This window comes from Phocoena sinus, chromosome 15, assembly GCF_008692025.1.
Source record: "Phocoena sinus isolate mPhoSin1 chromosome 15, mPhoSin1.pri, whole genome shotgun sequence".
Classification (NCBI taxonomy): Eukaryota; Metazoa; Chordata; class Mammalia; order Artiodactyla; family Phocoenidae; genus Phocoena; species Phocoena sinus.
In genome coordinates this window covers 50,402,520-50,428,945 of record NC_045777.1, presented here as the reverse complement: position 1 = coordinate 50,428,945, position 26,426 = coordinate 50,402,520, and the positions used below count along the sequence as shown (strand labels likewise).

General features: G+C 59.8%; 1 protein-coding gene across 1 annotated transcript; it reads right to left on the bottom strand.

Moving 5' to 3' along the window:
• Positions 1-1,950: 1,950 nt before the first annotated feature.
• SSTR5 (somatostatin receptor 5) lies at positions 1,951-3,094 on the bottom strand. The gene has a single exon (XM_032606376.1). It carries the CDS (start codon positions 3,056-3,058, stop codon positions 1,961-1,963), a length of 1,098 nt encoding a protein of 365 aa, XP_032462267.1. The 5' UTR covers positions 3,059-3,094; the 3' UTR covers positions 1,951-1,960.
• Between the last annotated feature and the right edge of the window lie 23,332 nt (positions 3,095-26,426).

Sequence of the window (26,426 nt, the reverse complement as noted above, 5' to 3'; positions counted from 1 at the left end):
TCTGGGAGCCACTGGAGCCCAGTGGCCAATAAAACCCATCGATGCGGAGAGAGAGACAGTAAAGCAGGTCACCCCCCGAGGGCATTTGCTCTCCCCGCCCCCTGCCCCACTCAGGGCCTGTGGACCCGGGACCTGCAAGCAGTGTGGTGGCGGCTCTGTGGTCCCCGCAGCTGTGCCCAGCCTGTGCTGGGTGCGGAGGGCAGTGGCCAGTCCAGGCTGCATCCCCAGGCCCACCGTGCCATGTCCACGGCTCCCTGGGCTCACATTTCTCCTGGAACACTCCTGTCCCCGCTTCCCTACAGGCTCTCAGCAGTGCCTAGTCCTCACTTCCTCCCATTCGGTGTCCTACCATGGCCAGTCCTGGTCACCAGCTCCCACCCAGACCCAGGGTCCATGGGCTGCCTGGAATCAGCTCCTCCACTCACTGGGTCCATCAGGCTCTGGGCACACACACAGGCACACACGTGTCTACACATGCACATGCATACACACCCACACGTTCACACATATATACACACAGCCACATGCACGCACAGAGGCACATACACACACAGGCACACATGCACACACACTCACGCCCCTCACACCCCTCACAGGCAGGACTGGTCAGGTTGCTGCTGGTGTCTGCAGTCCCCACACGGGCACTCTTTGCTGGCACTACCCTGGGGAGGGAGATCAAGATGCCAAATCAATTGGGAGAAACTGACCTGGGCAGATATTTCTGAGCCATCTGCTTGCTCCCCCAAATTATTCTGAGTGGATGCACTTTGCATCCGAACCCGGGGGTGGTGGGAAGTGGTTGGTTGAACGAACCTGTTTCTCCCAGGCACCCATCCCTCCCTGGGATGCTGGTCCCCCTAGGGCCGGGCGGGGGTGGCTTTGGTCACCCCCACCCCCAAGATGGAGCCCAGGAGTGGCAGAGACAGCCTGGGGCTCAGGAGGTGGCCGCGTTCCCACTTGATCAGGGACGGGGGCAGGGGCCCCAAACGAGCCACCCACTCCCCGCACCCACCAGCCATGGAAGAATCAGATGCATCCCCTGCATCCTCCGGGGCCGAATCCTAACCCTGCCACCCCCAGGAGGCGAGCCAGGACAGCCCCAGCCCTGGCGTTCCTTTTAGCTGGCTTGTGTACACTTTCCCCTGCCTTATCATCTAAGCGTCCCGCTGCCCACTTCCAGCTGGGTGTTTGCCTACCCCCATCCAGCCGAGTATGATCCACTTGCTCTGATTTGCACTGGCTTCAATCGGCTCCAGGGACAATATTTGCTCTGGGAAAGAGTCAAACATTTATTCTCTAATTTATTCAGGGAGCGGTTGTCAAACACAAGCGCCCTCATTATGTGATCTCGTTTCCAGGGCTTGGCCTCTGTCTGGGGTCCGTGCCGAGGCCCAGGTAGCGCTGACCCAGGCTTTCCCCTGCCCAGCACGGCTCTGCCTGCTCCCCGCACCCTCCTGATGTCGGCATCCTGCTCTGGGACAACTAAGGACAACTGAGTTGGGGGCGGCACTGGGCAGGGCTGTCTCAGATGGGGGCTTGCGGGTAAGTGACCCCCACATTCTGGCTTTTCTCCTTCCAGCCTCGCAAAGAGGCCCAAGCACCAGGGAGCCCAAGGCCTTTCCCAGTGAGGCTGCCAGGGCATCTTCTCTGGGACCCGTTTTCGGGCCTGGGGGGTGGGAGGAGCGCATTTCTCGGGGGTGGAGAGGACAGGAAGCCGAATTCCTCCAGGGTCTGGCATCTGCGTACGCCCCACTCGGCCTGGCCTCTCCAGTCTGCTGTTTGCTTTGGGAGGCCGCTCCCCCCACTGCTGTCTGGCTATTTCTCCTCTTCTGCTCCAGTCCCCCTCCTTCTCCGAGAAGGAAAGCAGAAGAGGTGGCAGTGGGTTCCTGTACCCTCACCTGCCCCCGCTCCACACACCCAGGACGGCCTCTCCCAGGTTCCCCTCCCGCGGCCTCCACGCTCACAGCTTGCTGGTCTGCATGAGCCCGTTGGCCTCGCAGCTGCGTGCGGGCAGCATGGCCTCCTGCAGCCGGCTGCTCTGGCCCGGCCGTGGCTCCGTGGCATCCACGTCCTCAGTGCCGTAGCTCTTGCGGAGGCACAGAACCTTCCGGAAGCTCTGGCGGAAGTTGTCGGAGAGGAAGCCGTAGAGCAAGGGGTTGGCACAGCTGTTGGCATAGGACAGCACGACCACAAAGAAGTAGGCGCCGGCGGAGGCGGGCTCCTCGGGCAGCACAAAGGCCAGGTTGACGATGTTGACGATGAAGAAGGGCAGCCAGCAGCCCACGAACACCAGCACCACCACCACCACCATGCGGGTCACCTTGCGCTCTGAGCGCCGCCGCGTGGAGCCCACGCGCATGCCCGATGCCTTCAGCTTCACCACGATGAGCAGGTAGCACAGGCAGATGACCAGCAGTGGCCCAAAGAAGCCTAGCACGGACGTGTAGATGATGAAGATGGCACCCCACAGGCCCACAGGCTCTGGCCAGCTGAGGTTGCAGGTGTTCCACCCCTCCTGGATGTCTGCAAACACCACCAGTGGCAGTGACATGACCAGAGAAAAGGCCCAGACCGTGGCGCTGGCCAGCTTGGCCACCCGAGGGCGGCGCCAGCGGGCGGAGCGGATGGGGTGGACCACGGCCAGGTAGCGGTCCACGCTCATGACGGTCAGGCAGAAGATGCTGGTGAACTGGTTGATGCCGTCCAGCGTCATGACCAGGCGGCAGAGCACGGGGCCGAAGGGCCAGTAGGAGATGGCGTTCTGCGTGGCCACGAAGGGCAGCCCCAGCATGAGGAGCACGTCGGCCACGGCCAGGTTGAGGATGTAGATGTTGGTGACCGTCTTCATCTTGGCGTGACGCAGTACCACGTAGATGACCAGCGCATTGCCACCCAGCCCCACTGTGCACACCAGCAGGTAGAGCACGGGCACCACCACCGCCCGGGCACCTGGTGAGGGCACCAGCCCTGCCAGCGTCCCATTCTCGCCGCCGCTGCCTGTGGCTGCCGAGGAGGCATTCCAGCTGGTCAGTGGGGAGGCCGGGAACAGAGGCTCCATCGTGGCCGCCGCGGGCAGGGCAGGGTGAGCGGGAGCGCCGGGCACATCCACTGCAAGAGAATGAAGCACACGGAGCGACTGACCAGGAGGGTGTCTCCCCTGCGCCCGGCCCCACTGGCCCAGGAGGCGCAGGATTGGCCCAGGAGGCGCAGGATTACCCCATGGCGCCAGGTAAACATGATTACTCATGTTCAACTGGGCCGGGAATCACATTAAGCAAATTGTTTGGAAAACAAGCCCAGAGAGGAAGGAGCAGCAGGACAGCTGCCGTGGGGGCAACGGGCAGGCGGCCCTGTGAGCCCAGACGCCGTCTGTCGATACCACGATGGCTTCCAGAGACCTGACCGTCCCTCTCCACCCCAATGCCCCCCTTCCTGGCTCACCCATGGCCACTCTCGAGTCTGTGGCTGGCACCGTCTCGCTGAGGCCTTGTGGAGTCCTGGGGTTGGCACTGATACACCCAACTCGCAGATAAGGGACTAAGGATGGTGGGAGTCACCTCCCCAGGGACTCGCAGGACAGGTGGAGAGGGGTGGGGGGAAGGATAAGGAGGCTGAAACATCGGCTGGGCACCGCAAGCCCAGGCCAGCCAGAAGTGCAGTGACACCCGCCAGGCCCGCTCTCCTGGGTGACCCCAAAGCTGGACTCTGGGTTGCCTCCTAGAACCATCGGAGGGTGCCGGGCTTTCCGTGTGGCCGAAAAACCGGAACTCAGGCTGCAGAGGCTCTGCCGGTGTCCAACTGGTGAGCCACGTCCGTGTCACCCCAGCAAAGCCCCAGCCGCATGGCCAAGAGGAGCTGGTTTCCCTGCCCCCAACAGCTGTCCGCCACAGCACGGATGTCACTGGGCCAAGGAGACGACCAGGGACATAGATGCACATGCTCTCTGGCAGGTCCATCACCCCCAGCCCAAGGACAGCAAGTCTGAAGCCCCAGGCAGAGGGCACCGAGCGGGAAGGGGTATATGAGGACCCCACACCGTGAACAAGCAAACACACGACAGGCAGAGACGAATTACAGCCTGAGCCACTGGCCAGGAGGAAATGCATGTGTGCGTGTGTGGCGGGGGAACGATATGGGGAGCGTGGACGGAGGGAAGGCTTCAGGGGTGATGGGGCTTTGTAGAGAAAGAGCCGAGGCAAAGATGGGGGAATGGCATCTGCAGGTCAGGGTGATGGGCACACGTGTATCCATTATATCGTTTTTGTACTTTTCTCTATGTTTAAATTGTTCATAAAAACGGTGATGCTCGGGAGAAAATAAATACCTCCATTGATGAGGAGGAGAGGAGGAAGGGAAGATGGGGGCTGACACCTCCAGCAGGGGATGTGGGGCTAGCAGGGAGTCTAAGTGCCCCCAGGGGACCCAGACAAGGGCCTGAGCGGGGCTGGAAAGGGCCGTAATGACAAGCCAGGGTCAGCTGACCCCCAGGGCTCCCAAGTCACCTCAGCACAGAGGCCGCCAGGCCCGGACTGAGGACCCCAGGGTTGGGGAGGGCAACTGAAATCTTGTAGACAAGGCGACAGAATAACCAACTCTGACAACGACAGGGAAAAACCCTCTGTTCCAGATGGGCGGACACACCCGGAAGCTAACAGACACTGGGAAACACGACCCAGAAAATCAACAGTGAGAAGATGGATCAGTGGATTCGTTTCAGGTGAAATAAAAGTAAATGACTGAACAAGTGTGCTTAAGATATGTTTTAAAATGTTTAGAATCCTCTAGGTATGGATAAAAATATTCTGAAATGAATTTGGCTTCTAAGGAGTAAAATGAACAAGTGTCTATTTTTGAAAATTACAACTCTTGGGTGTGAAAAACATCATCATTTGGACCAAAAAAAGCCCCACAAAAGTCTGGACACAGATGAAGAGAGAATGGGAGAATCGGAAGAGGAGCTGAAGGACTCCCTCGGAGCAGGTGCAGAGGTGGGGGTGCAGAGGTACCTGCAGAACTGACTCAGGGCAAGAATCCTGCTCAAAAGGGAAACCCTGTCCCTAACAGGATAAAGAAAAAACACAGCAGCGTCAGAGTCAACCTACAGAGAGTCGAGGACGAAGAGAAAACCCTGAAGAACGCAGACGGGCTGTCTGTACGGAAACCCAGAACAGTGCGGGTTAGGATAGGACAACAGGTTCCGTAAGCGGGGGGGGACCTGGGGGAGCCGGGGGAGAGAGAAACGCTGTCACCCCTGGAATCCCCACCTGGAGGAGGCTTCCGGCTGGCCTGAAGGGGAAAGAGACCTTTCTCTGTGCGTTGCTGAATTTGCTGGTCCAGGTGCTGAGCGCACCTGCTGTATATCATGACCTGATATGAGGTGTATGACAAAAATTCTGTTTAAAAAAAAAGGCCAAGGTAGGCTGCCAAGGGATGACACATTTCAAGACAAAGCTGGCGGCAGGTGGGGGTGGGGGGGACTTGCCCCGTGGTCCAGTGGTTAAGACTCTGCACTTCCACTGCAGGGGGTGCAGGTTCGATCCCTGGTTAGGGAACTAAGATCCCACATGCCGCGAGACGTGGCCAAAATAAATAATAAAAAAGATGTTTTAAAATACAAAGCTTGGGGGTCCCTTGGGCTGTGCTCTGGGTTGGGGGCAGGGGCGGGTGGGGCTGGTGCCCAGGTGGCAGGAGGGACACCCCGGACACTCTGAGACTGGACACCTGCAGGCTTGATCTGGTGGGTGGGAATTGACCTGTTGATCCCTGTTCCCCAGGGCCTGGCACAGAGGGGCCCCCTCACATTTAAAAAAGAAATTAAATGTAAAATAATGTTTAAAGCTCCCTTGAGGTGCTAATGGGGAATGAATTCTAGAAGGACGCTGGTCTGGAGACAGCCAGGTGGATTGTGTGAGCATCAGGGTGGAGAGTCCTGGGGCTACACCGTCTCCCCAAAGATATCCAAAGCAGAGGCTTTCTGGGGGCTGGGTGGAGAAGGAGCTCGGACGCACCTGAACGTGAGTTTGATTCTAAATCAGATGAGCACCTTGTCTTCAGGAAGCGGCCAGGTGTTCCTGCTGCCCAGAACCCAGAGGGTGCTGAGCAGACCGCCAGGCCCCTGCATCCCCCCAGATACCCCAACACCTGAGCTAAACTTCAGAGAAGTGAAGAGCGAAATGAGGTTGATCCTGCCGCTCCTGCCTCTCGGAACATAATTCTGCAAGAGCCATCATTCAGAGAGAGCAATCTTCTTAGTCACAGAAATCACACGCTCGTGGGGAACTTATCCCTCCAGCCCTTCCCCTCTGCAGGTAAGGGATTCGGGGTGGGGGGTAGCTGAGGAACGACCACAGGCCAACACTGGGGCTTTCTGACCCAGAGGCCCCCACCAGGAAGGGACCACCTGCCCACTGCTGTGGCACAGGGAATAGAGCCCACCCCCTGCCCCAGCCCTTCCCTACACACTGGCCAAGGGGTCTTAGGTAAGTCACACCACTTCTCTGAGCCCTGGCTCCCTGTAATAGGTGACACCTACAAAGCCACTGAGCAGAGGAAATGAGTCCAGGCACACAGTGGCGCTCAGTAGCTGCTGAGATGCCCGACACATAGTAGTACTCAATAGCCGCTCCCGCTCCCGTGCCCCAAACAGCCCAGCACCTCCTCCCCAGCACCAGGAGCCCTGGGCTCTGTGGAGAATGTGCCAGAGCCTCCCCAGGGGACCTGGGAGGGGACCTCGGTGCTCAAGTGTTCCATGCCCTGGGGGAGGATCAGCGTGGTCCAATCCCTTCTAGGCTCACCCAGTGTGAGGTCAGCAGGAAGGAGCCGGCCCTGCAGCCCAGGGGCAGCCGTGGAAGCCACCGAGATCGAGATCGAGGCTTGCTGGTCCTGGGGCCTCACCTGTGCAGGGTGGGGGAAAATGGGCGGAGGATGTCGTGGCTAACAGGACAGGCCTCAGCACCACCCAAGGGCCCCCACCCAGGCCTGCCTCCCCTGGGATGGCCTGGATCGTGGGTGCAGCCGATGGCAACCCCCACTCCTGTCCCTCCCCGGAAACACACTCCATCTGTCCTTAAGGCAGCCTTGGTCTGGGGTATCCCTTCCACATGGGTGAGGGTAGGCTCCATGCAGCAACAGGGAGGCCAGGCTGGTACAGCCCCCTCCTCAGGGTCTCTGCAGGGTCTGCATGCCCTGCAAGAAGTTTCCAAAGCCACATTTTGCCCCCAACATACTTTCTCATAACTCCCGGTCACTATTTCACTGGGAACCAATGGTGGGTCATTGTTATCGGTGCCAGCGACCACGTCTGCCCGGGAGGCTCCCCGTCCTCCCCTCGAGTGGCCGCTGTCCCCAGGAACCTGTTCTCTTCAAAAGAGGCTCAGCAGCAGCCAGGACTGCCTCACACTTTGCGCAGCAGGCACTCTCCCACTCGCTTTCTCCCCAGAACCCCAGCTGGCAGGAGGGGCAGGGACAAGGCAAATGGGCAGGTGAGGGCCCCACCTGGACCCTGGGTGGGCAGATAGCACACAGGTGAACTTCCAGGCCGCGTGCTCCCTTCTGGAGAGGGTGGCCCCCAGAGCACAGGTGCCAAGGCCTGGACACGCCAGGGTTCCATCCCCAGCCGCCACGGCCCCAACCCCTCTACTCCCCAGTCCAGGGTGAAGCACACCGGGAACCCCAGGACCAGGCACCTTGTGCTCTGCAAGGCAGGGCCCTGGAGCTGGCCCGACACTGCCTGCACTCTTCCCACCGCTCACGGACCACCGCCTCCCCTCTGCCAGCACTCCCCACCCAGGAGCCCCCGCGGCTCCTGCGCCCTCCGCGGTCTGCTTTTCTCGCACCCACTCCAGCCACAGCCTCCTCGAGAACCCTCCCGGGTGCGCCGCCCACCGCTGCGGCGCCCTCCGTGGGGAGGTCGGGCCGGGAAAGGCACGGTGGGCAGAGCCAGAGCGGGTCGACCCAGTCTCCCTGAGGTTTCTGCCCTGACTCTGGCACATCGGGTCCAGAGGCCGGAGGGTGGCGAGGGTGGGGAGCGAGGGAGTGGGAGAGGATGGCGGCCGAGGCTGGGGGCAGACGGAAGGGGAGGGGAGGGACTCAGGACGGAGGCAGGAGAGCTCCAGGAGTGCCAAGGCGGCGCAGGGCTGCGCGCAGGGTGGTGAGACTCGTGGAGAGGGTAAAGGAGATCTGTGAGGGACCCTGGCGAGAGCGGAGGGAAGGGGCGCGGGCGGGGATGCGGGAGACAGGGGCGCGCAGCACTCACCTGGGCAGGGCAGCACAGCCCCTCGGGCCCTCGGGGAGCCAAGTGCCCGCGCTGCGCTGGCTCAGGACTCTGGGCTCCTCTCTGGGGCTCGGGGTGCTGACGGGGAGGCGGGGAGCGGTAAGCGTCGGAGGGAGGTGGGGGTGCCTGGGGCGGGGCGCGGGGCGGGGCTGGGGGCGGGCACTCGGCTCCCCGCGGGGCCCCACGCCCAGTCCAACCTCTGTCCCTTGCTCCTCCCCGGGCCTCCGCAGTTCACCCGCAACCCTCGTCCTGTAGGCGGCGACTCCGATAACAGCGGCACCCCCACCACATTCTCTTCTGTCCGCTCTGGCCTTAGACCCGAGCTTGGGGGTCCTGCCCCCAGAAGGGGTTTAAGGGGACTCAAAGTGCCCTTCCGAAAGTCTGAGGAGGATTGAGGAGGGGCCCTCAACTCGGGGTGAAGCGCTGGAGGCTGACTCTGACGGATAGAGTGGGGCTGTGTCCGAGAGATGGGGGTCAGGACGACGGCCAAGGGGCAGCAGGTGGCCACAGCTGGCTGGGTGGCTCACTCTGGGGTCTCCCCTTAACAGGCATCAGAGTCACCCAAAAGAAGGCATCTAAACGCAGGTGTCTGCCTGTCACGCCCAGGGTGCTGACTCCACAGGTGGGCAGGCCTGAGAATCTTCATTTCTGCCAAGCTCCCAGGTGGTGCTGCTGCTGCTGCTGCTTCAGGGGCCGCACCTTAACAGCCAGTGACTTTAACCAGCAGTGTTGAGCACCTGGGCTCCATCAGGCAGGGAGAGCTGGGTGGGCGTCTGGACATTCCCTCACCAGGATGCAGCCCCCAGCACCCTTACCCTGCTCCCATCTGGGGGAGCTCAGCTCTGGTTGAATGAAATGAGCTGCTCTCAGATGATGGCTTGACCCCCAAGACAGCAGGACCCTCACCCAAGGGGAGGCAGGCAGCCATGGGCTGCACGTGGACAGGTGGGGACAGCGTCCCGCTGCCCCTGTATATGGAGGTACTGGCAGGTCCCTCAGCAGGGCTGTGTGCCTAGACCCTTTCGTTTCTTCTTCATGGTTTTCTGTGATATTACATTTTCTACAAGGAGCATGGCTTATGATTTAATCAAGAAAAAGCACCTAGAGATCTAAGGATCCCAGCCCGGAGGCCAATGCCTCTCTTCACACAGGCTCCCCTTGGGGAGGCTGAGCTGCTTCCTGGAACACACAGTACCCCCTCCCCAGCCAGACTCAGACCCCCATATGCTCAGGAAGTCACCAGCCTCCCTTCCCCCACCCCAGGCTATCTCCCTCGTGTCCCCCAACTCTCTCTCTGAGGAGGCTGCACAGACCCCACACCCATGGACATGAGGCCAGGAGCCCAGCCAAGGGGAAATGGAGTTGGGGAGTGGAAAACCACCCCCTCGGAGTGCAGCTCTCCCCTGTAGTCCCTGCCAGTCTGTCCAAGGGCTGAGGAGTCCTGCTGGCCATCAGACGGGCAGCTGCCAGCCTGGCCTGCAGATGGAGGCTCCGTGGCCCAAAAGGAAGCTGATGTCTCTCCTGATGACCTGCTGGGACGGCCCACGCTGAGGTCCAGATGTCCCAGGTGACGGGTGCAGGAGGCCTTCTGGATGGGACGAAGTGGCAAGCCAGGGACAGGCTGCATGTCCCGCTTGGCTGGCACGTGCATGTGGCCTGTCGCATACTCAGCAGATTCGCACACACCCTCTGGATGCGTTTAGGCGGGAGGCGCAGAGTTCCCTGCGCGCCCGGGTGCCGTGGCTGCACAGGATGGTGCAGGTGCTGCTGCGGACAAGACAGACAAGGCCGTACTCTGTGAGCTCCAAGGCTGGCAGAGAGAGGGGTGACAGATCAAAAATAATTCAATGGATGTACTTTTAGACTGTCATAAGTGGAGAGGATCAGGGTGACGGGAAAGAGAGCAGTGGAGACAGGAGGCCAGGGAGAGCCTCTCCAAGGCTCACTGTCCTGGGTGCAGGGTCGTGGGGGGGGGGGAGGTCAGTGCCTGGCACACAGGGGGGACATGGCCCTGTGAGCAGGCAGGTGCTTGGTCAGTTACAACCCAGCATCAGGCTGGGACGCCCCCTACACCATAACATTTGTGGGTTGTCTCACCTGGGCCCCCCTGGGGGCTCTGATTCCAAAGGAGAAAAGATGCCTGGAGAGGTGGTCAGTTCACCCTGAGGCTGCCTTCCTCTCCTCTGTTGCCCCCACTCCTGCCAGGCACCCCCTGGCCTCTGAGCCCTGGTTCTGAGCCCCAGAAGATCAAGTGAGGTGAAGCCCTGAGACACTCTGCGGAGGTCACGCCAGCACCAGAGAGGAGGGCGAGGATTAGTGGCAGCCGGGAGCCATGGCAACAGGACAATGCCCGAGGGACTCCCCAGGGATGACCCCCGGACCCCTCCCACGGGAAACCCACCCTCTCTGTAGCTCTGCTGTGGCCTGTGATCCCCCTTTCCAGAGGTGGAGGCCAGCGGCTGCTGGACGTAACATCCCCCCGGCCACTCTGCCCCTGCCTGTACTCAGGCACCCGGGCTGAGGCTCCCCGTAATTATTCAAAAGCGAGGGAGGCTGACTCCAGTTCACCTGGAAACACCCAGGAGCTGGGGCGGGTCCTGGGGGGCTGTGAAACCCTCTCCATCCTCCCGCCAAGCTGGCCTCTCCACTCCCTGGATGCTCCATGCTGCCTCCCACCGCGGAGCCTCTGCCCTGGCCGCAACCCACCTCCCTTTCCCCACCTGTCAGCTTGAATGCCCCCTCCTCCAAGAAGCCCCCTGGCTGCTCCATGCTCCATGAGGGCTGTTTGTCCCTCAGCCACCAGCACTCCCAGACCGTGTCCCCCTGGCGACATCCCTCCTGGTTGCAGAGGTGTGAATGCTGGTGAGCGAGCGTCTGCAGGCGCCACGGTGGGCTCCCCAGACGCATGGGGCCTTCGGTGGGGGCTGAGCCCCTAGGGACCTGGGAGAGGCTGGGCTGACCCTCCTGGCCGTGGTCTCAGGCTTCAGTGGGCACTTTGTTAAGATGCGGCTTCCCTGCCTTTGGGTTGGGAGGTAGGGTGCGGGGGGCTTCACCCCAGGCTTAGTGGACATCGTGCTGTGCTGAGCACCCAGGAGGTTCAGGGTACAATGGGGACCAGAGCGCCGGCCCCTGGTAAAGGGGAAGGGAGAACAAGGAATCTGGCTGGAAGACACTCCAGGAGACCTGGCATCCACGCTGGTGAGAAAACCTGCACCCCTGGGGTCACTGGGACACCCCACCCCCACCCCTGCCAAGGCTCTTCCCTCACTTGCTGGTTGCACCACCTCAGTGAGGCTGCTGGCCCGCCCTGCACACTCTGATTGGCTTAGCTAGGAGAGGGGCAGAAACGTGGGGGTGGGGGGAACCTGGCCCTACCCAGGCCTAGTGAAGGAGGTGGAGCCCTCAGGTCAGTGAGTCCAGAGGGTCAAGAGGGCTGAGTGCCATGGCCAGTCCCCCAGGAGGAGGGCCTATGCCTCCTGGCCTGGCCCCACTGCCCACACAGGTGGGCCCCTCCCCAGCCTGCCGCTTGGGGGCGGGAGAGCAGAGCTCTGCAGGTCCCAGCTCTTCATCTGAAGGTGGGGAGACAGGCTTGGAGAGGGCGGGGACTTGTCTGGGCGCAGAGCAAGCCTGGGCATCCAGACTGGGGCCTGCTCAGGACACCCTGCTGTCCCTCAAATGGAGGGACTCTGGCAGGGCCTGGGTCATCCTGGAGAGGCCTCTTGGGGTGACTCAGCAGCCCCCTCTTGCCAAAGTCTCCCCATAAGTGGGACCGGTCCTCCACACCTCCTCAGGCCATTGCTTCTGGGGGCTGCAGGCTCCGCCTGGGCGGGGGTGAGGCGGGGAGCAGCTGAGGCCCGTCCACACGGGGTGTACGGCCATTTCCAGGACCATCCTGCCCATGTGGTGTCGGGTACAGCTGTCGGCACTGACTCAGTGGCGGGTGTGAAGGCCTCCAGAGGGAGGGGGAAGGCACAAGCTTCCAAAATTAGCAGACATGCAGTGGGGCTGGTAGTGCCTTGTTTGCACACAGCGTCACTGATCAGCAGAGACTCGCCAAGTGCCTGCCCTGAGCCCGGAGTGTTTGGGGGACAAACGTGCAAGCACTGCCCTCCTGAGCACAACGCACAGAGGTTGTCCCTTTCCTGAGGTCACCGGGAGAAGGTAGCAGAGTGGCGGCCAACCCCTCCCGGCACCAAGGCTGTGGGCTTCCCTTGCTGCCTGGCCAAGGGGGTAGACGGAGGTGCCGGGGGAGACCTAAGGTCTGGAGCCCAGGGATGAGGAGACAGCAGTGTTGGGACAAGAGACGGATGACGCACCCAGGCTGGGGTTGCTGTGCGCCGGGGGCCTGGATCCGAATGGGGGACTGACCGGGAGGCGGTGATGCGCCCACAGAGCTACAGCTCCCCCTCCCCACGCAGACTGTAGGCTGCATAGACCAGCCTCCCCTGTGGCCCTGACTGGGTTTGTGGGTTTCGGCTGGTTCCACCTGCAACAACCTGAACCCCCAGGGGCAGGGACGGGAAATGCCCAAAGGCCAGGAGTGGGGGTTCTAGACATGAGGAGCTGCTGGTCGGCAGGGCCTCCTTCCAGGGGTCTGGGGTCAGCTCGTTGGGGGTGAGACTGAATGTACAAAATGACAAGAGCCAGCCACACAGAGGTGTGGTCTCCCACGGTCTGGAGGCCAGAAGTCTTCGATCAGTGTGCCGGCAGGGCCGCACTGTCTCCTAAGGCTCTAGGGGAGAATCTGCTCCCTGCCTCTTCCAGCTTCTGGAGGTGGGACTGTCCTTAGCATCCCCTGGCTGTGGCCACATCCCTCCAACCCCTGCCTATGCCTTCACAGGCCTCTCCTCCGGGTCTGTATCTCTCTGCATCCTCTTTTTAGAAGGATGCCCCTAAACCCAGGATGAGTTCATCTTGAGATCCCGAATTACATCTGCAAAGGCCTGATTTCCAAATAAGGTCACATGAATTTGGGGGGATGCTTTTCAATCCAGTACATAGGGTGAGCATGTTATGTCTACAACTGAGTAAGTGGGGTGGAGTAGGGGAGGCAGCTGGCAGCCAAGGGACTGCCTCTGTTGGAACCAGAACGTGAGTTAAACAGGACAAAGATAGTGGTGTCCTGAGAGCACACGTGGGCAGGGACCCATCCTGGCCTTTCTCACCCGTGTTTCTTCCCACGAGTCACCCAGTTACACCGAAACGATGGTGCAGAAGGAAGAGAAAGCACCGTAGCCCCTCTCCTCTGTGCCACCTCACTCACCGAAGCAGAGGGTTGCAGAGTGTGTGAATTCGAGGGTGAAATCAGCTGCCTGAGTCTTGGGCAGCGTTTCCACTAACATGGTGACAACAAAACACACATGCGCGAACTCACCGTGAAGTAGGAATCATGCAGTTTGGGTGGTTTCACTGAAGAGTGAAACATCTTACAGCTGTGTTTACAACTGACATCGCACAATACAGAGACGAATGGTAAAATTCATGTTAATAATTTAAATTTAAAATTTTTCCTCACTTAGAACAATATTAAATCACCAATGAAAAGACCAGGACAAATCGTCAGAGACTGAAGAAGAAAGAAGAACATTTTCTGTATTAGTACAATTCATGGCACTTTTCTCCTGATTTTTGGTCACGGGCCCTGCCAATCATGTAGCCAGGATAGGCAGCCCGTGCCTGGAGCCTCTCGGGGGCCTGGGTTGAAGCTGACCTCCCCACGGTGCCCTCCGCTCCTCCTCTGCCCTTGAGGACACCGTGGAGCCAGCATGGAGGTGCCCCAATCAAGTGCAATTTAATAATCCAGTGGCCACAATGCCATCCACCCAGCGGATGCCAGAATGACGTGGGGCACTCGGGGCAGTGACGGGCTGCAGGTTCTGGATCCAAGACGGGGGTGACGGACACATGGCTCGGCCTTTAGGAGGGGCTCCAGGGAGGCCAGGGTCTTGGGGGACAGGGTTCTGGACACAGCCTGGGGATGGGGGCTCCCACTGACACTTCCATGCCCTGCCTGCTGTGGCCTTGCTGCAGCCGGAAACCCAGGAACTGGCTCCTTGTCATCTTTTTTTTTTTTTTAATTAATAGACTTTACATTTTAGGGCAATTTTAGGTTTACAGAAAACAAAGCAAATGGTACAGAGTTCCAATATTCCCCCTCTCCCTCTACACCGGATTCCCTCTACTGTCAATCTTGCATTTGTGATATGTTTGTTAATATTAACGTTACAACGATTGATAAGATTGATACATTATTATTAACTGATGTGTGTAGCTTCTGTTAGCGTTGGTTCTCTGCCTTATACATTCTTTGAGTTTAGACAAATGTGTAATGACATGTATCTATCATTATAGTATCATACAGTGTAGTTTCACTGCCCTAAAAATCCTCTGTGCTCTGCCTGTTCATCCTTTCCTATTCCCAACTCCTAACAACCACTGATCCTTTTACTGTCTCCATAGTTTTGCCTTTTCCAGAATGTCATGTAGTTGGAAGTTTACAGTATGTAGCCTTTTCAAACTGGCTTCTTTCACTTAGTAATATGCTTTTAAGGAATTCCCAACGCAGGGGGCCCGAGTTTGATCCCTGGCCAGGGAACTAGATCCCACGTGCCGCAACTAAGAGATCCTGAGTGCTGCAACTAAGACCCGGCACACCTGAATAAATAAACAGATATATTTTAAATGAGCCATTAAAAAAAAAAGTTTCCTCAGTGTCTTTTCATGGCTCGATAGCTCATTTCTTTTTAGCCATGAATAATATTCCACCATCTGGATGGACCACAGTTTACTTATCCATTCACCTGCTGATCGCTCCCAGCCCTCTGTCCTTTTAGGAACAGAACAGGTAATACTCAAATTCCCAACCAGTGCCTTCCCGCTGCACACACATCCTGTTCCCCACCTGGATGTTGGGAAGCTGTCCCGGGCCCATCTCACCCTTGCCCTAGGCCTGGTACAGAGCTGGGCCAACACCAGGGTCTCAGCTAGTGTTGGATGATCTTGCCCAAATAACACTGGTCCCTGAACCCAAGGGGGAGATATATCAGCTCTCTGGGCAGCAGAGCCCTGCCACCTCCTCCAGGAAGCCCTCCTCCTTGGAGCTCTGTGGCCACTGTTGGTTTGTGAGTGTTAAAGGGCCCATACTGGGCTGAAGAGTGTCTCCCCAAAACTCATGTCCACCCAGAACCCCAGAATGTGACCTTATTTGGAAACAGGGTCTTTGCAGATGTAATTAAGTGAAAGATCTTGAGATGAAGTCCTCCTGGATCAGGGTGGTCCTAAATCCAATGACAGTGTCTTTACAAGAGACAGAAGAAGAGAGACAGAGGAGAAGGCACATGAAGATGGAGGCAGAGACTGGAGTGACGTGGCCACAGCCAAGGGACACCTGGAACCCCAGAAGCTGGAAGAGGCAGGAAGGATCCTCCCCTAGAGCCTCAGAGGGGAACGTGACCCTGCCTACAACTTGATCTTGGACTTCCGGCCTCCAGCCTATGAGAGAATGAAATTCTGTTGCTGTAAGTCACCAGGTTTGTGATAATTTGTCCTGGTGGCCCCAGGACACCGGAGAGGCTCAACCCTTACAGGCTCCCTCCCTCCCTTTCTCCCTGGTAACCCCCTGCAGCCCCTCATCCTGGGCTAACCCTGTGTGCATTCCAGGACTCTGGTCTCCCCTCGGAGACCCTGCTTGTTGTGGCCAGATGTCCAGATTGCCCGGCCGGGTCCTCTGTGGCCCCAGCTCCCCCAGGGGAGAAACGGCTGCATCCCCAGAGCAGGGAGAGGCACACCTTCCCCACTCTCCCCCCCAAACATGAGAGCTCTGCAGGACTTCTGTGTTTGCATTTCCACATTTAGAATGTTCTGGTGTCGGTGCATTCAAAGTCCACTTGAGGGACTTCCCCAGTGGCGCAGTGGATAAGAATCCGCCCGTCAATGCAGGGGACACATGTTCGACCCCTGGTCCGGGAAGATCCCACATGCCGTGAAGCAACTAAGCCTGTGTGCCACAACTACTGAGCTTCACTCTAGAGACTGAGCCACAACTACTGAGCCCACGTGCCACAACTACTGAAGCCTGCATGCCTAGAGCCCGTGTTCCACAACAGGAGATGCCACTGCAATGAGAAGCCTGTGTGCTGCAATGAAGAGTAGGCCCCGCTCGCCGCAACCAAAGAAAGCCCGCGTGCAGCGAGGAAGACCCAATGCAGCCAAAAATAAATAAAAAATAAATTAATTAAAACAGGGGGCTTCCCTGGTGGCGCAGTAGTTGAGAGTCTGCCTGCCGATGCAGGGGACGCGGGTTTGTGCCCCGGTCCGGGAGCATCCCACATGCTGCGGAGCGGCTGGGCCCGTGAGCCATGGCCGCTGGGCCTGCGCGGCCGGAGCCTGTGCTCCGTAGTGGGAGAGGCCACAACAGTGAGAGGCCCGCGTACTGCAAAAGACAACAACAACAACAAAAATTAATTAAAACAAACAAAAGAACAAAGTCCACTTGAGTCACTTAATTTCCCACTCGGAGGCAAATCAAAAGAGCACATTTGTCTTGATTTGTTCACATCAACCAACTTTTACATCAATTAAGAAGTCCATTTCGCTCACCAGATGCCAAAGGAGTGCTCTCTTCTAATATGTTAGCATTTAGTGATCATCAGTTTATTTCATTCCATTTACATCTGAGAGTCAAATGGCATTTGGAGGCAGAATTCCCCATTAGAGAAAAAGTTGTCAATAAGTCAGCACGAAAACGCAAAGCCCACACTGCTCTGTCTCTCAGCAAATCGTGGTGCTGGGGACCTAGGGGATGAGTGCCCCGTCCCCATCTCATCTCAGCATCTGAGCCCCCAGCCAGGAGTGACTGCCAGGCTCCCAAACACCTCGGCCTCCGGCTGGTGGGAACTTAAATGAGGGATGGCACCTCTGTGTCAGGGGTGGGACTGGGCCACCTGCCATCCTCAGGCTAAGCAGGGGTCCCTCTCAGCTCCAGCCGACAGCTGCCCTTCGAGAACAGAGGCCCAGCATTGCCAGAACTTCTGACTTTTTCAAGAGAAAAATTGTTATGTTCATTGTCCCAATCCACACGTGCTGTCAGCAAACTCCACCCACAATATCCACCAAGCCTCCCAGCACATCCGGGGCCTCGTCTTGTGCTCGCAGCTGCCCTGACACCAGGGTGCCAGTCACCCGTTCTCTGAGTGAGCCAGCTGACCCGCGGGGAGGTGCCACACAGGCGTCCCGACACCTGGCGTGGCAGCCCGGTCTCCTTGGGGCAGCCCAAGTAGGGGTGCAGCTGGGGGACCCTGGCTCTGCCCTGACCAGCTATGGACCTAGGACAGTCCACAGCTGTCTGCTTCCTCATCTGTAAAGGGGAACAGTAAAAACAACGAAACTGAACCATCACAACGAAAATACCAATTGTGATGGGCTGTTTTCTGAGCCCGCTTGGCTGCTTAGGCACACACACGGGCACAGGTGTGGCTGTGAAGGCCTTGATGCATATGCTTTACACCTGCCTTCAGGTGGCTTTAAGAAAGAGGTCGGAGGTCTCAGAAACAAGAGAGGCTTACCAGGACTGCGGAATCAAAGGCCACACCACGGGGACGCTGCCCTGTGCACTGAGATTCATGTTGCAGGGTGCCAGGGACCACACGGAGGCCACGAACATGTCCTGCCTTCGAGTCCCCTTCAGGTGCCCTGGAGCCAAGCCCCACATTAGACGGGCTGCAGGAAGCACCAGCGATGGTGCAGATGCCCCGCAGCCCACAATTCTGGCGGCACTGGAACCAGCTCTGTGCCCAGCAGGCCTAAACCACCATTTAGCTCCACACGCCAAGGCCACAGCCCCTTAAAGGGTGACTAAGTCTGACCTAATTCAATCAGAGCCAGAGTGGTGACTGGGCCTCAGCGGCAGCGGCCCGGAACAGAGCATCCAGCTGCCTCGTGATGTCTAGGTGGATGGAGGCGGGGTACCCAGGTTGGGCAGGACCACCGGGGCTGAAACCAGCAATTCATCAGGTGCCTGGAGGGATCCAGCTCCAAGTGCTACTCCCGAATCTCGGTCACCACTGTGAGAAAGGGCCAGATGGGGAAACTGAGGCCCTGAGGGCACAGCACCTGTCCGCAGTCCCCTGTGTTAAGTTCCAGGGCAGCTGCAACAGAGGACCACACAATGGGGACTAAGGCAAGGGGAATTTATTCTCACAGCCTGGAGGCCAGAAGTCACAATCCAGGTATGGGCAGGGCCGTGCTCCCTCCGCAGGCTCTGGGGGACCTCCTGCCTCCATCCTGGTGCTGGTATCACCAGCATCCTTGATGCTCCTTCACCCCAATCTCTGCCTCTGGTCACACGGCCACCTCCCTGCGTGTCTGTGTCCAAGTTTACAAGGACACTAGTCATTGGATGGGGCCCACCCTCACGGCCTTGACTTACCTTGGTCACATCTGTTAAGACCCTGTTTCCATATAAGGTCACACTCACAGTTATTGGGGGAGAGGATGTAGACATACCTTTGGGGGGACACGATTCAACAATTCAACCCACACCACTGGCTCCTAGTACCAGGGCTGGATTCAGCCCCAGGCCTTTAGCTGCAGTGACCACTGGTCAGCACTGCTCATTGGCAAACTCCTCCCCGGGCTCAGGGCTGGTCCTCCGTGAAGGGACCACCTGGAACGCCAGGAGGGCAGGACCAGCCAATCCCAGTGGAGACAGAGTCAGGGGAGGGGCTGTGCCCACCCCCCCCACCTGCTCAAAAGAAAGGGGCACCCCTGAGACACCCTCCCAAGTGCCGCGCCGGCTTTGCTGTCCACTCGGCAAGAGCCAGGCCCTGGGCCAATGGCTGAGAGTGACCAGGCGTCCACTCTAGGCCGAAGGGGTGCACTGGGAGGGCTCCTCTGGGTGGCTGGGTGGCATCCCTGGAGACCGTGGGCCTCTCAGTCTGTTCTAGGACACAGAGACCACCCAGGCCCCAAGAAAGGCAAATGTCCACCCCAGGGCAGGGGCTCCATGGAAGAAATGACTCCTGACAAAGATGAGCTCACAGCATGAGGGACGGCAGCAGACACACTGGCACTTTGAGGACTAAAAATAATAATAGCAGAAAAATCAAAAGACATCATACAATAAGCACAAAGTGATTAAAGAGGTAAAAGTGGAAGTAAAAACCAATAGTGTGTAAAAAGACAGCAGATATGGAAAACAACCAAATAGGACCTTTAGTATGAGAAATGTGGTCATTAGTATGAAACCCTGAACTGAGGGTTTGCATAGCAGCTTGTATGTGGGCAAAAGAGAACAAAAGAGTTGGGAGACAGGCCTGAGGAATTCACCCAGACATTGCTCCCCCCAGCCCCATCCAAGAGGGGGATGAGGTGCAGAGAGACCAGGCTTTCTACTGAAGATACAGGCCAAGCCGATGACCTCGACACAAATAAGAGGGCAGGGACATCCGGAAACATGAAGCCAGGGCTCCCGAAACCCCCGTGCCCTATGCCCACATCTGTGAAAACCAGGTGAGATGTGGGTGTAAAGCCCCCAGCCCGGCAGTGCCCCCAGAATGCCAGAGCACCCTGACAGGGACCACCTCTCAGGATGGCAGGGACTCAGGCCTCAGTAGGAAATGTTCAAAGCCACCAAGAACTGGCCAGTCCTGCCTGTGCTTCTACGTGGAGCCTCTCAGCATCAAATTGACGTTGTGATAATTGGCTGAAAAGACAAATTAAGGCATTAGGCAAGAACAAATGAGAGGCTCTCAACACGCTGGGAGGAAATGGGATGGGGGAGGGGGCTTGGTCTGAGCTGAAGTGGTGCATTGAAGGGGGAGGGGAGGGAATCTAGACTCAGGGGTCAAGGGCCCCCACCTCCCCTCCCCTACCAACCCTCAATTGTTCCGGGGGCCCACTGCTGTCTCCTCTGCCACTGCTCCCCGCCGCGGGTCTTCTTCCTGGGACCCCCATGTCCCCTGCTGTGTTCCCTCCATCGGTCCTGGACCCCACCTACCTCTCCCCTTCCTCCCAACCCTTCGCTCCCTGCCTGGACCCCCAGTGGGGCGGGGGTCAGTTTGTGTGCAGGGGGAGCAGAAGGGAAGGCAACACAGACGCTGGGACCCACCCCTCCTCCCCGGGTCGGTGTTCCTGGGAGGAGGCAGACCCCCCACTCAACCCTCCCTTCGCAAGGGAAACCTTCGGGGTGCCGGAGCCAGGGCCTGCTCCCTGCGCCACGCGGTTCCCAGGCAGAGGCTGCCGCGCCCCCCCACCCCCCATCCCAGGGCCCATCCCCGGGCCCATCCCCACCCCTGCACTTCCGGGCCCTGACCCAGGTACGCGCCGCTGGGAGGGCCGCAGTCAGACACGGGCCTCGCTCATCGGCCGGCCTCTGGCGCCACCTGCTGGGCGCCGCGGTCACAGAGGGAGGGGGCGGGCTCTGCGAGGGGCGTGGCCTGAGCAACGGTGGAGCTGGGACCCAGCTGTGGTGCTTCCTGAGCGGGGCAAGGGCGGAAGCGACCAGAGCCGGGGTTCTCTGCCTGCCTATGGCGCCCGAGCGCCACCCATGGCCACAAACTCCCCTAGTGCCACCCACGGCTGGGCCGAGTTCCTACCAGGTCATCTGTGTGGCCTCAGCTGGTCACTCAACTTCTCTGAGCCTCAACATTCTCAGAAACAGAGAGGTCATAATTACTGCCCCTCTTGTCCACTCCACTGGAAGTTTCCAGGAGACCCCTGCCCTGAGCCTCTCCCGGCTCGGCCCCAGGCCCACAGCCTGTACTGGGGTCCCTGGAGCCCCGTGGTTGGATGACACCTCCCCAATGTTTCCCTAAACTCCTCTCCCTGGTGGACAGCTCTCCACAGGGAGTCCTTGTCTTGGGGATCAGTGCCATAGGCCTCAGGGCGGTGTGGGTGGCATGGACAGAACAGGAGAGGAGAGGGTGGGGGGGTTCCTTGAGCAGGTCACGCCTCTGCCCACTCTTCAGGGACATGCCTGAAGGTCTGTGTCCACCAGTCCAGGCCTTGGCCAGGCCTCGGCCCCTCCTGCAGGGGGACCACCATTATTGCATGGGGACAGCTGGTGCCCAGTCACCTGGGTGCTGGGCATGCCCATTTGATGGGGGGGCCATTAGCACCCCACACAGCTGCCCCAAGGCCCAAGGGTGCCCGTGGGACTCACTCCTATGCCCCCCACCCTCTCCAGGCTTCCTGTTGGCACTGAGACTCTGTCTGATTTGAGGATCCCAACTGGAGGCAGCCTCTTTTTGGTCCCCTCCTCTCCCTCAGCCCCCTAAACCTGCCCCCACCAAGAGAGAGTTCAGAACCCCCTCTGATCCTGTGCTCTCAGTGGACCACAGCACAGCACCACCCGGTGGCTCCCCATCACTGGGCCCGCACAAGCCTCTATGAATCACTCGGAACAAAGCTGGCACCGGCCACTGGGGGGTGTGAGCAGCTCACAAATGCTCCAGACACAAAACCAGGGGCCCAGGGGCCCTCCAGCCAAAGCTGAGAGGGAGGATTGGGGGAGGAGGGTGTCCTTGCTGTGCCTCTTCTCTGATGGTGAGGATTTCCCACATTGGACTGAGAACCTGGGGTTTCAGGCCAAGACCCAGGGCCAGCCAACCGCCCTGGCTGGCCGTAGGGCCCAGAGAAGCTGGGTTGTGGTCTCTGCTCTGGTGGGGGCAGTGGTGAACTACATGGGGTATGGGGGCCTCCTGCCACCCCCAGCCCCGCCCACTCTCTGCTGACTTTGCTGCCTGGGCAAGGGGCCAGGCTGGCCGCCCCGCACCCTCCAGCAGCTGGCTGGCAACTCTCCCGACGGCCAGCGGACTCAGCTCAGCCGGGCCGACCACACCTGCCACAGCAGCTGGTTCAAAATCCCCAAATCCTGAAAACTGGTCCCACTTGGCCAGGCCAGGGAGTCCTTGGCCCTGACGGTTGGCCTGTCCTTCGCTGAACTGGCTGACAGGGACTGCGGCCAGACAGCCCCAGTGCCCTGAGATGCCAGGGGCTCCAGGCAGGCCAGGCCATGCAGACCCCAGACCTTTGGTGGGGTGGATGTGTCCCCATGGCAGGAGTGGATATAGGGAGCCTGCAGACTCACTTTTCAGCAGAAAGAGTAATTGAGACATTTGAGCGAGTCTGACCACCCTGGCCACCTCAGACCAGAAGGTGGGGGTCTGGGACATTGTCCCTCTGTGACCACGCAGCCAGTGGGGAGGCTCTGGTCCATGGTCATGATGGAGATCTCAGGACCCGCGTGGCCAGGAGAGGAGGGGCCAGCGCTGTGGGAGCCCCTTGGCTGGCTCTTGATATGTGGGCTGCCGCCAGGCCTGGGGTGAGACCCACTGCCCCCTGCTCAGGGCAGGTGCTGCACTGACCCCAGAATCTCAGGCTGTGGGAAGTGAGACAGGCACCCACGGGAGTGACTGACGATCCTGTGCGGTCAGCGCTTCACCAGGCTGGGGCTGCTGATGCCTGGAGCATTGATGGGCACCTGCCGTGTGCCCGGGCACCCGCACAGGGCAGCCACCCCTGCAGCCCCAGCGACCTCCCTCACCGAGGCCGCGCAGCCTCCATCTTGCCTCCCGAACTGCCCACCTCCGCTCAGCCCCAGGACGCGGGTCAGTGGTCACCAGTCTCGGGAAGGGGGTAGGGGCAGCTTCTAGGTGTCGCTGTGCACTGCCTGTGTTAATGGGAGGGGGTTTGCCTACATCTGGGGCTGGGGACGGCCAGGGGAGGCCAAGGGACAGTTTCTAGTGAGCATCCACGTCCATGCCCGCCCCCCCACCCAGGGGAGAGCTGGTGCCACACCTGGGGGATGGGGGGATGGGCGGATGGGCAGGGGTCAGCCCTGTGCTCTCCGCACCCCCATCCACCACCCCTCCCTCCCCCCCTCCCTGTAGTCCCCGCTGCTGTAACTGATCCCCGGGTGGGGGCAGCCTGGGCTCTGGGCTCTCCTGGCTCTCGAGCCTCCGGCCCAGCTGTTGCTGGGGAGGCCATGTCTGTCCTGGGGACTAACAGCTGCAGGCCCGGAAGCCCCCCACCCTCCCCAGAGCAGGTGTGCCCCCCATGGCCCAGCCTAGCCTGCCAAGGGCCAGCCCCAGGGGTACCGGGGGCCCCTCACCCTCATCTGCTCGGCCCTGGAGGAGCCCTGGGCTGGGACTGACATTCAGGGTGCTCAGGCCTCCTGCAGCCGGCCTGTGGGCTGTGACCAGCCACACAGGGCCCTGCCACGCACTCCCACCCACCAACACTGCAGGGCCGGCCGGACAAACACACACAGGTGCCTTGTCCAAGGTCCCTGGGGCAGAGAGTGGAAAGTCAGCTTCCCCTGAGGACCACAGAGTATCCTCACTCCAGGCACCCTGGGTGGGCAGCAGTGAGCACCCCAGCAGCCCACCCCCCAGCCCTGCCCAGACTCGGCCAGGGCCCAGCCCCATGCTGCTCCCCTCCCTCAGGACCCCAGCACCGCAGTGTTCTCCCTGACCCGTGAGCCTGTCCCCACTGTCCACTCCAGGTCCAGGACAGGGGGCCCCTGAGCCATGGAAGCCACTTGTGAACATTTGTCAAGGGGTCTACCCCCACCTGGGGGTGCTTCTAGCAGACTCTGCCCTGCTCCACCCAGCATGGCTGCCTATTTCCTGGGCTGTCTGTGGCCACAGTGGAAGGAGCCTGAGGCTTCAAACCAGGGGCCAACTTGGACCCCCTTTCCCCCTGCCCCACACCAGCTCTGGGGACCGACTCCCTGCACCCAACACCCCACCTCTGCCCGGAGCTTCATCTCTGACCCTTGGAGCTCCCCACCAGCACACCTTCCCAGGACAGGGAGAGGCTCCCAGTTAGGACACAGAGCCTGGGACCGTCAAGGGCAGGTGACCCCACTTTACAGAGGAGAGGCTGGGGCTCCAAGAGGGGTTTTGCCCCAAGGGCGGACGTGAGCCAGGTCGGCCTGCCCCACACGCTGCCCCTCGTACACTTGGTGTCTTTACTGTGTTGAATGGTGTCCCCCCAAATTCATGTCCACCTGGACCCTCAGCTGTGATCCCATTTTCAGGTATGATTAAATCATGGTGAAGCCAGGCAGGGCAGAATGAACACTAATGTCACTAATGTCACAAGCACTGATGTGTCCTCCTTAGAGAGAAGGAGGCGGCTCAGGAAGAGGCCAAGTGATGACCTGGCAGAGGCTGGAGGGAGGTGGCCACCAGCCAAGGGGCGCCGGGGGCCACCAGGAGCTGGAGTGGCAGGAAGGAGCCTCCCCTGGAGCCTCCGGAGGGAGCAGAGCCAGCCCACACCTTCACTTCCTTCTCTGGCCTCCAGACTGAGAGAGGGCACCTTCCTGCTGTTTTAAGCCCCCCATTTGTGAACATCTGCACAGCGGCCCCAGGACACTAGCACAGGCCCCATCCCTGGACATGGCGGGTGGGGGCAGGGAACTTGCTCAGTGCCCGGCATCTGGGGTGCCCAGCAGGCCCGCCTCTGGGCACTCCACCAGCTCTCCTGTCTCTGCCTTGTCCCCGAGACATCCACCCGGGCACGGTCTGTGGCTGTGGCTCCTGACCCGGAGGGGGGGGTCCTGGCCCCACTCAGGGGGCTCCACGGGCCTCGTTTGTGGGTGGCGTCACCTGACCTGTGCATTGGGTTTAAATTTACATTGTCAGCTAAACTGTTCGTCCTGGAGGGCAGCGACCCTGGATCAGGAATAGCCCTGCCATAGGAGATGGCCCTCAGGACATCTTGGGGCTCCGAGGTCAGAAGCTCACCTCTGTGCCTGTAACCACACCTGGTGTGGCTGCTACATGTGCGCAGAGGGATGTATTTCCAATCAGCCCAAGTCCCCGGAGGCCTCCCTTGCATGTGGGGGTAAATCGTCATCTCCATCAAGCCCTGGGGCAGTGGGGGGACGTAGAATGGGTGGACCAAACACGGGACCGGAGGACAATGGACAGGACTAGGGACCCAGAGAGATGGCTCTGTAGGGCTGCAGGGAGGGCTGGGCAGCGTGGCCCCGAGGTGTCCGGCCCTGGTCCTGTTCCCTCACCCCACAGTGGGAGAGGCTGTGACACCCCTGACATCCACCTCTCCTCCACAGGACTGTCCTCTCCCTGACAGGACTGACCCCCAGGCACAGAGCAGGAGCCCCCTAGGAAGGGAGCACATGGTAGGCTCGGGTGCCAGGGCTTCCAGGATCGAGGAGGGCGGCATCAGCCCTGAGGTGGATGAAGGGTCAGGGCTGGGAGTTCTGGGGAGGAGGGAAGACCCCTTGCTTCTCCTGTGGCAGGGACTTCCCTGGGCTGTGGGTGGGCTGGACCTCTCAGGCCAGGGCCATCAGACCCCTCATGGCTGCCTGGAGGGATGTGCTGAAAAGGTCAGGAAGCCATTTCTGCAAAAGTGTGTGCAGGGCTTGATTAGTGATGTCTGCCCCAGGCACCACATGAGGAGTAATGCCATGCATGCCAGTGTTTGCCACCTGGCTGAGAGGAAGCAGGATGAACCAGGCAACCTCTAAAGATCCTTCCCAGCCAGTCCCCGGCCTGGGGTTTCTCAGAACAGGGTCCAGGCCACTCCTGGGAGCAGTCTCTTCCAGGCCAACTTCAGGCGTCCAGACTGGAGTGGGCTCTTCAGGACCTTGGGTCTCCAGGTGACTCCCTGGGCTGCCTGGCAAGACGAGGAGGGAGTGGGCACACCAGCTACCCCAGGCTGGTCCCCTCCTGACCCCGCAGTAAAGGAGGCCTGGGCCAGACATGTCTGGTCAGGCAGACATGGTCCCTGTGCCCTTCTGGGCCCCCGGCACCTCCATCATCAGTTACTGCAGCCTCCCCTGCTTGGCACCCTATCCATCAGCAGCCTCTCCAGCCCAGGCCCTGCAGTGAGGTGGCTAGCTGGCTTTAAGCAGGTGATTTATCTGGGCTTTGTTTCTCCGCAGCATTTTCAAACCGACATCTGATGGGTTTATTTCTATGGAGCGGCTCTCTGCGTGGTCTGGATTTCCCATCTCCGGGAACCTTTCACTTCTGAGAGAGACTAAAGCGGTGGAGGTTTTATTTTACTGCTTCTCCCCACGCAGGAGTTTAACAATTTAGCAGCAGGTTTGAGGCAGCTCTGCGCAGATTTCTCTTCTTTTCCAGACCCCCATGTGCATGCACCGGCTGGCTGCATATCATGTTTT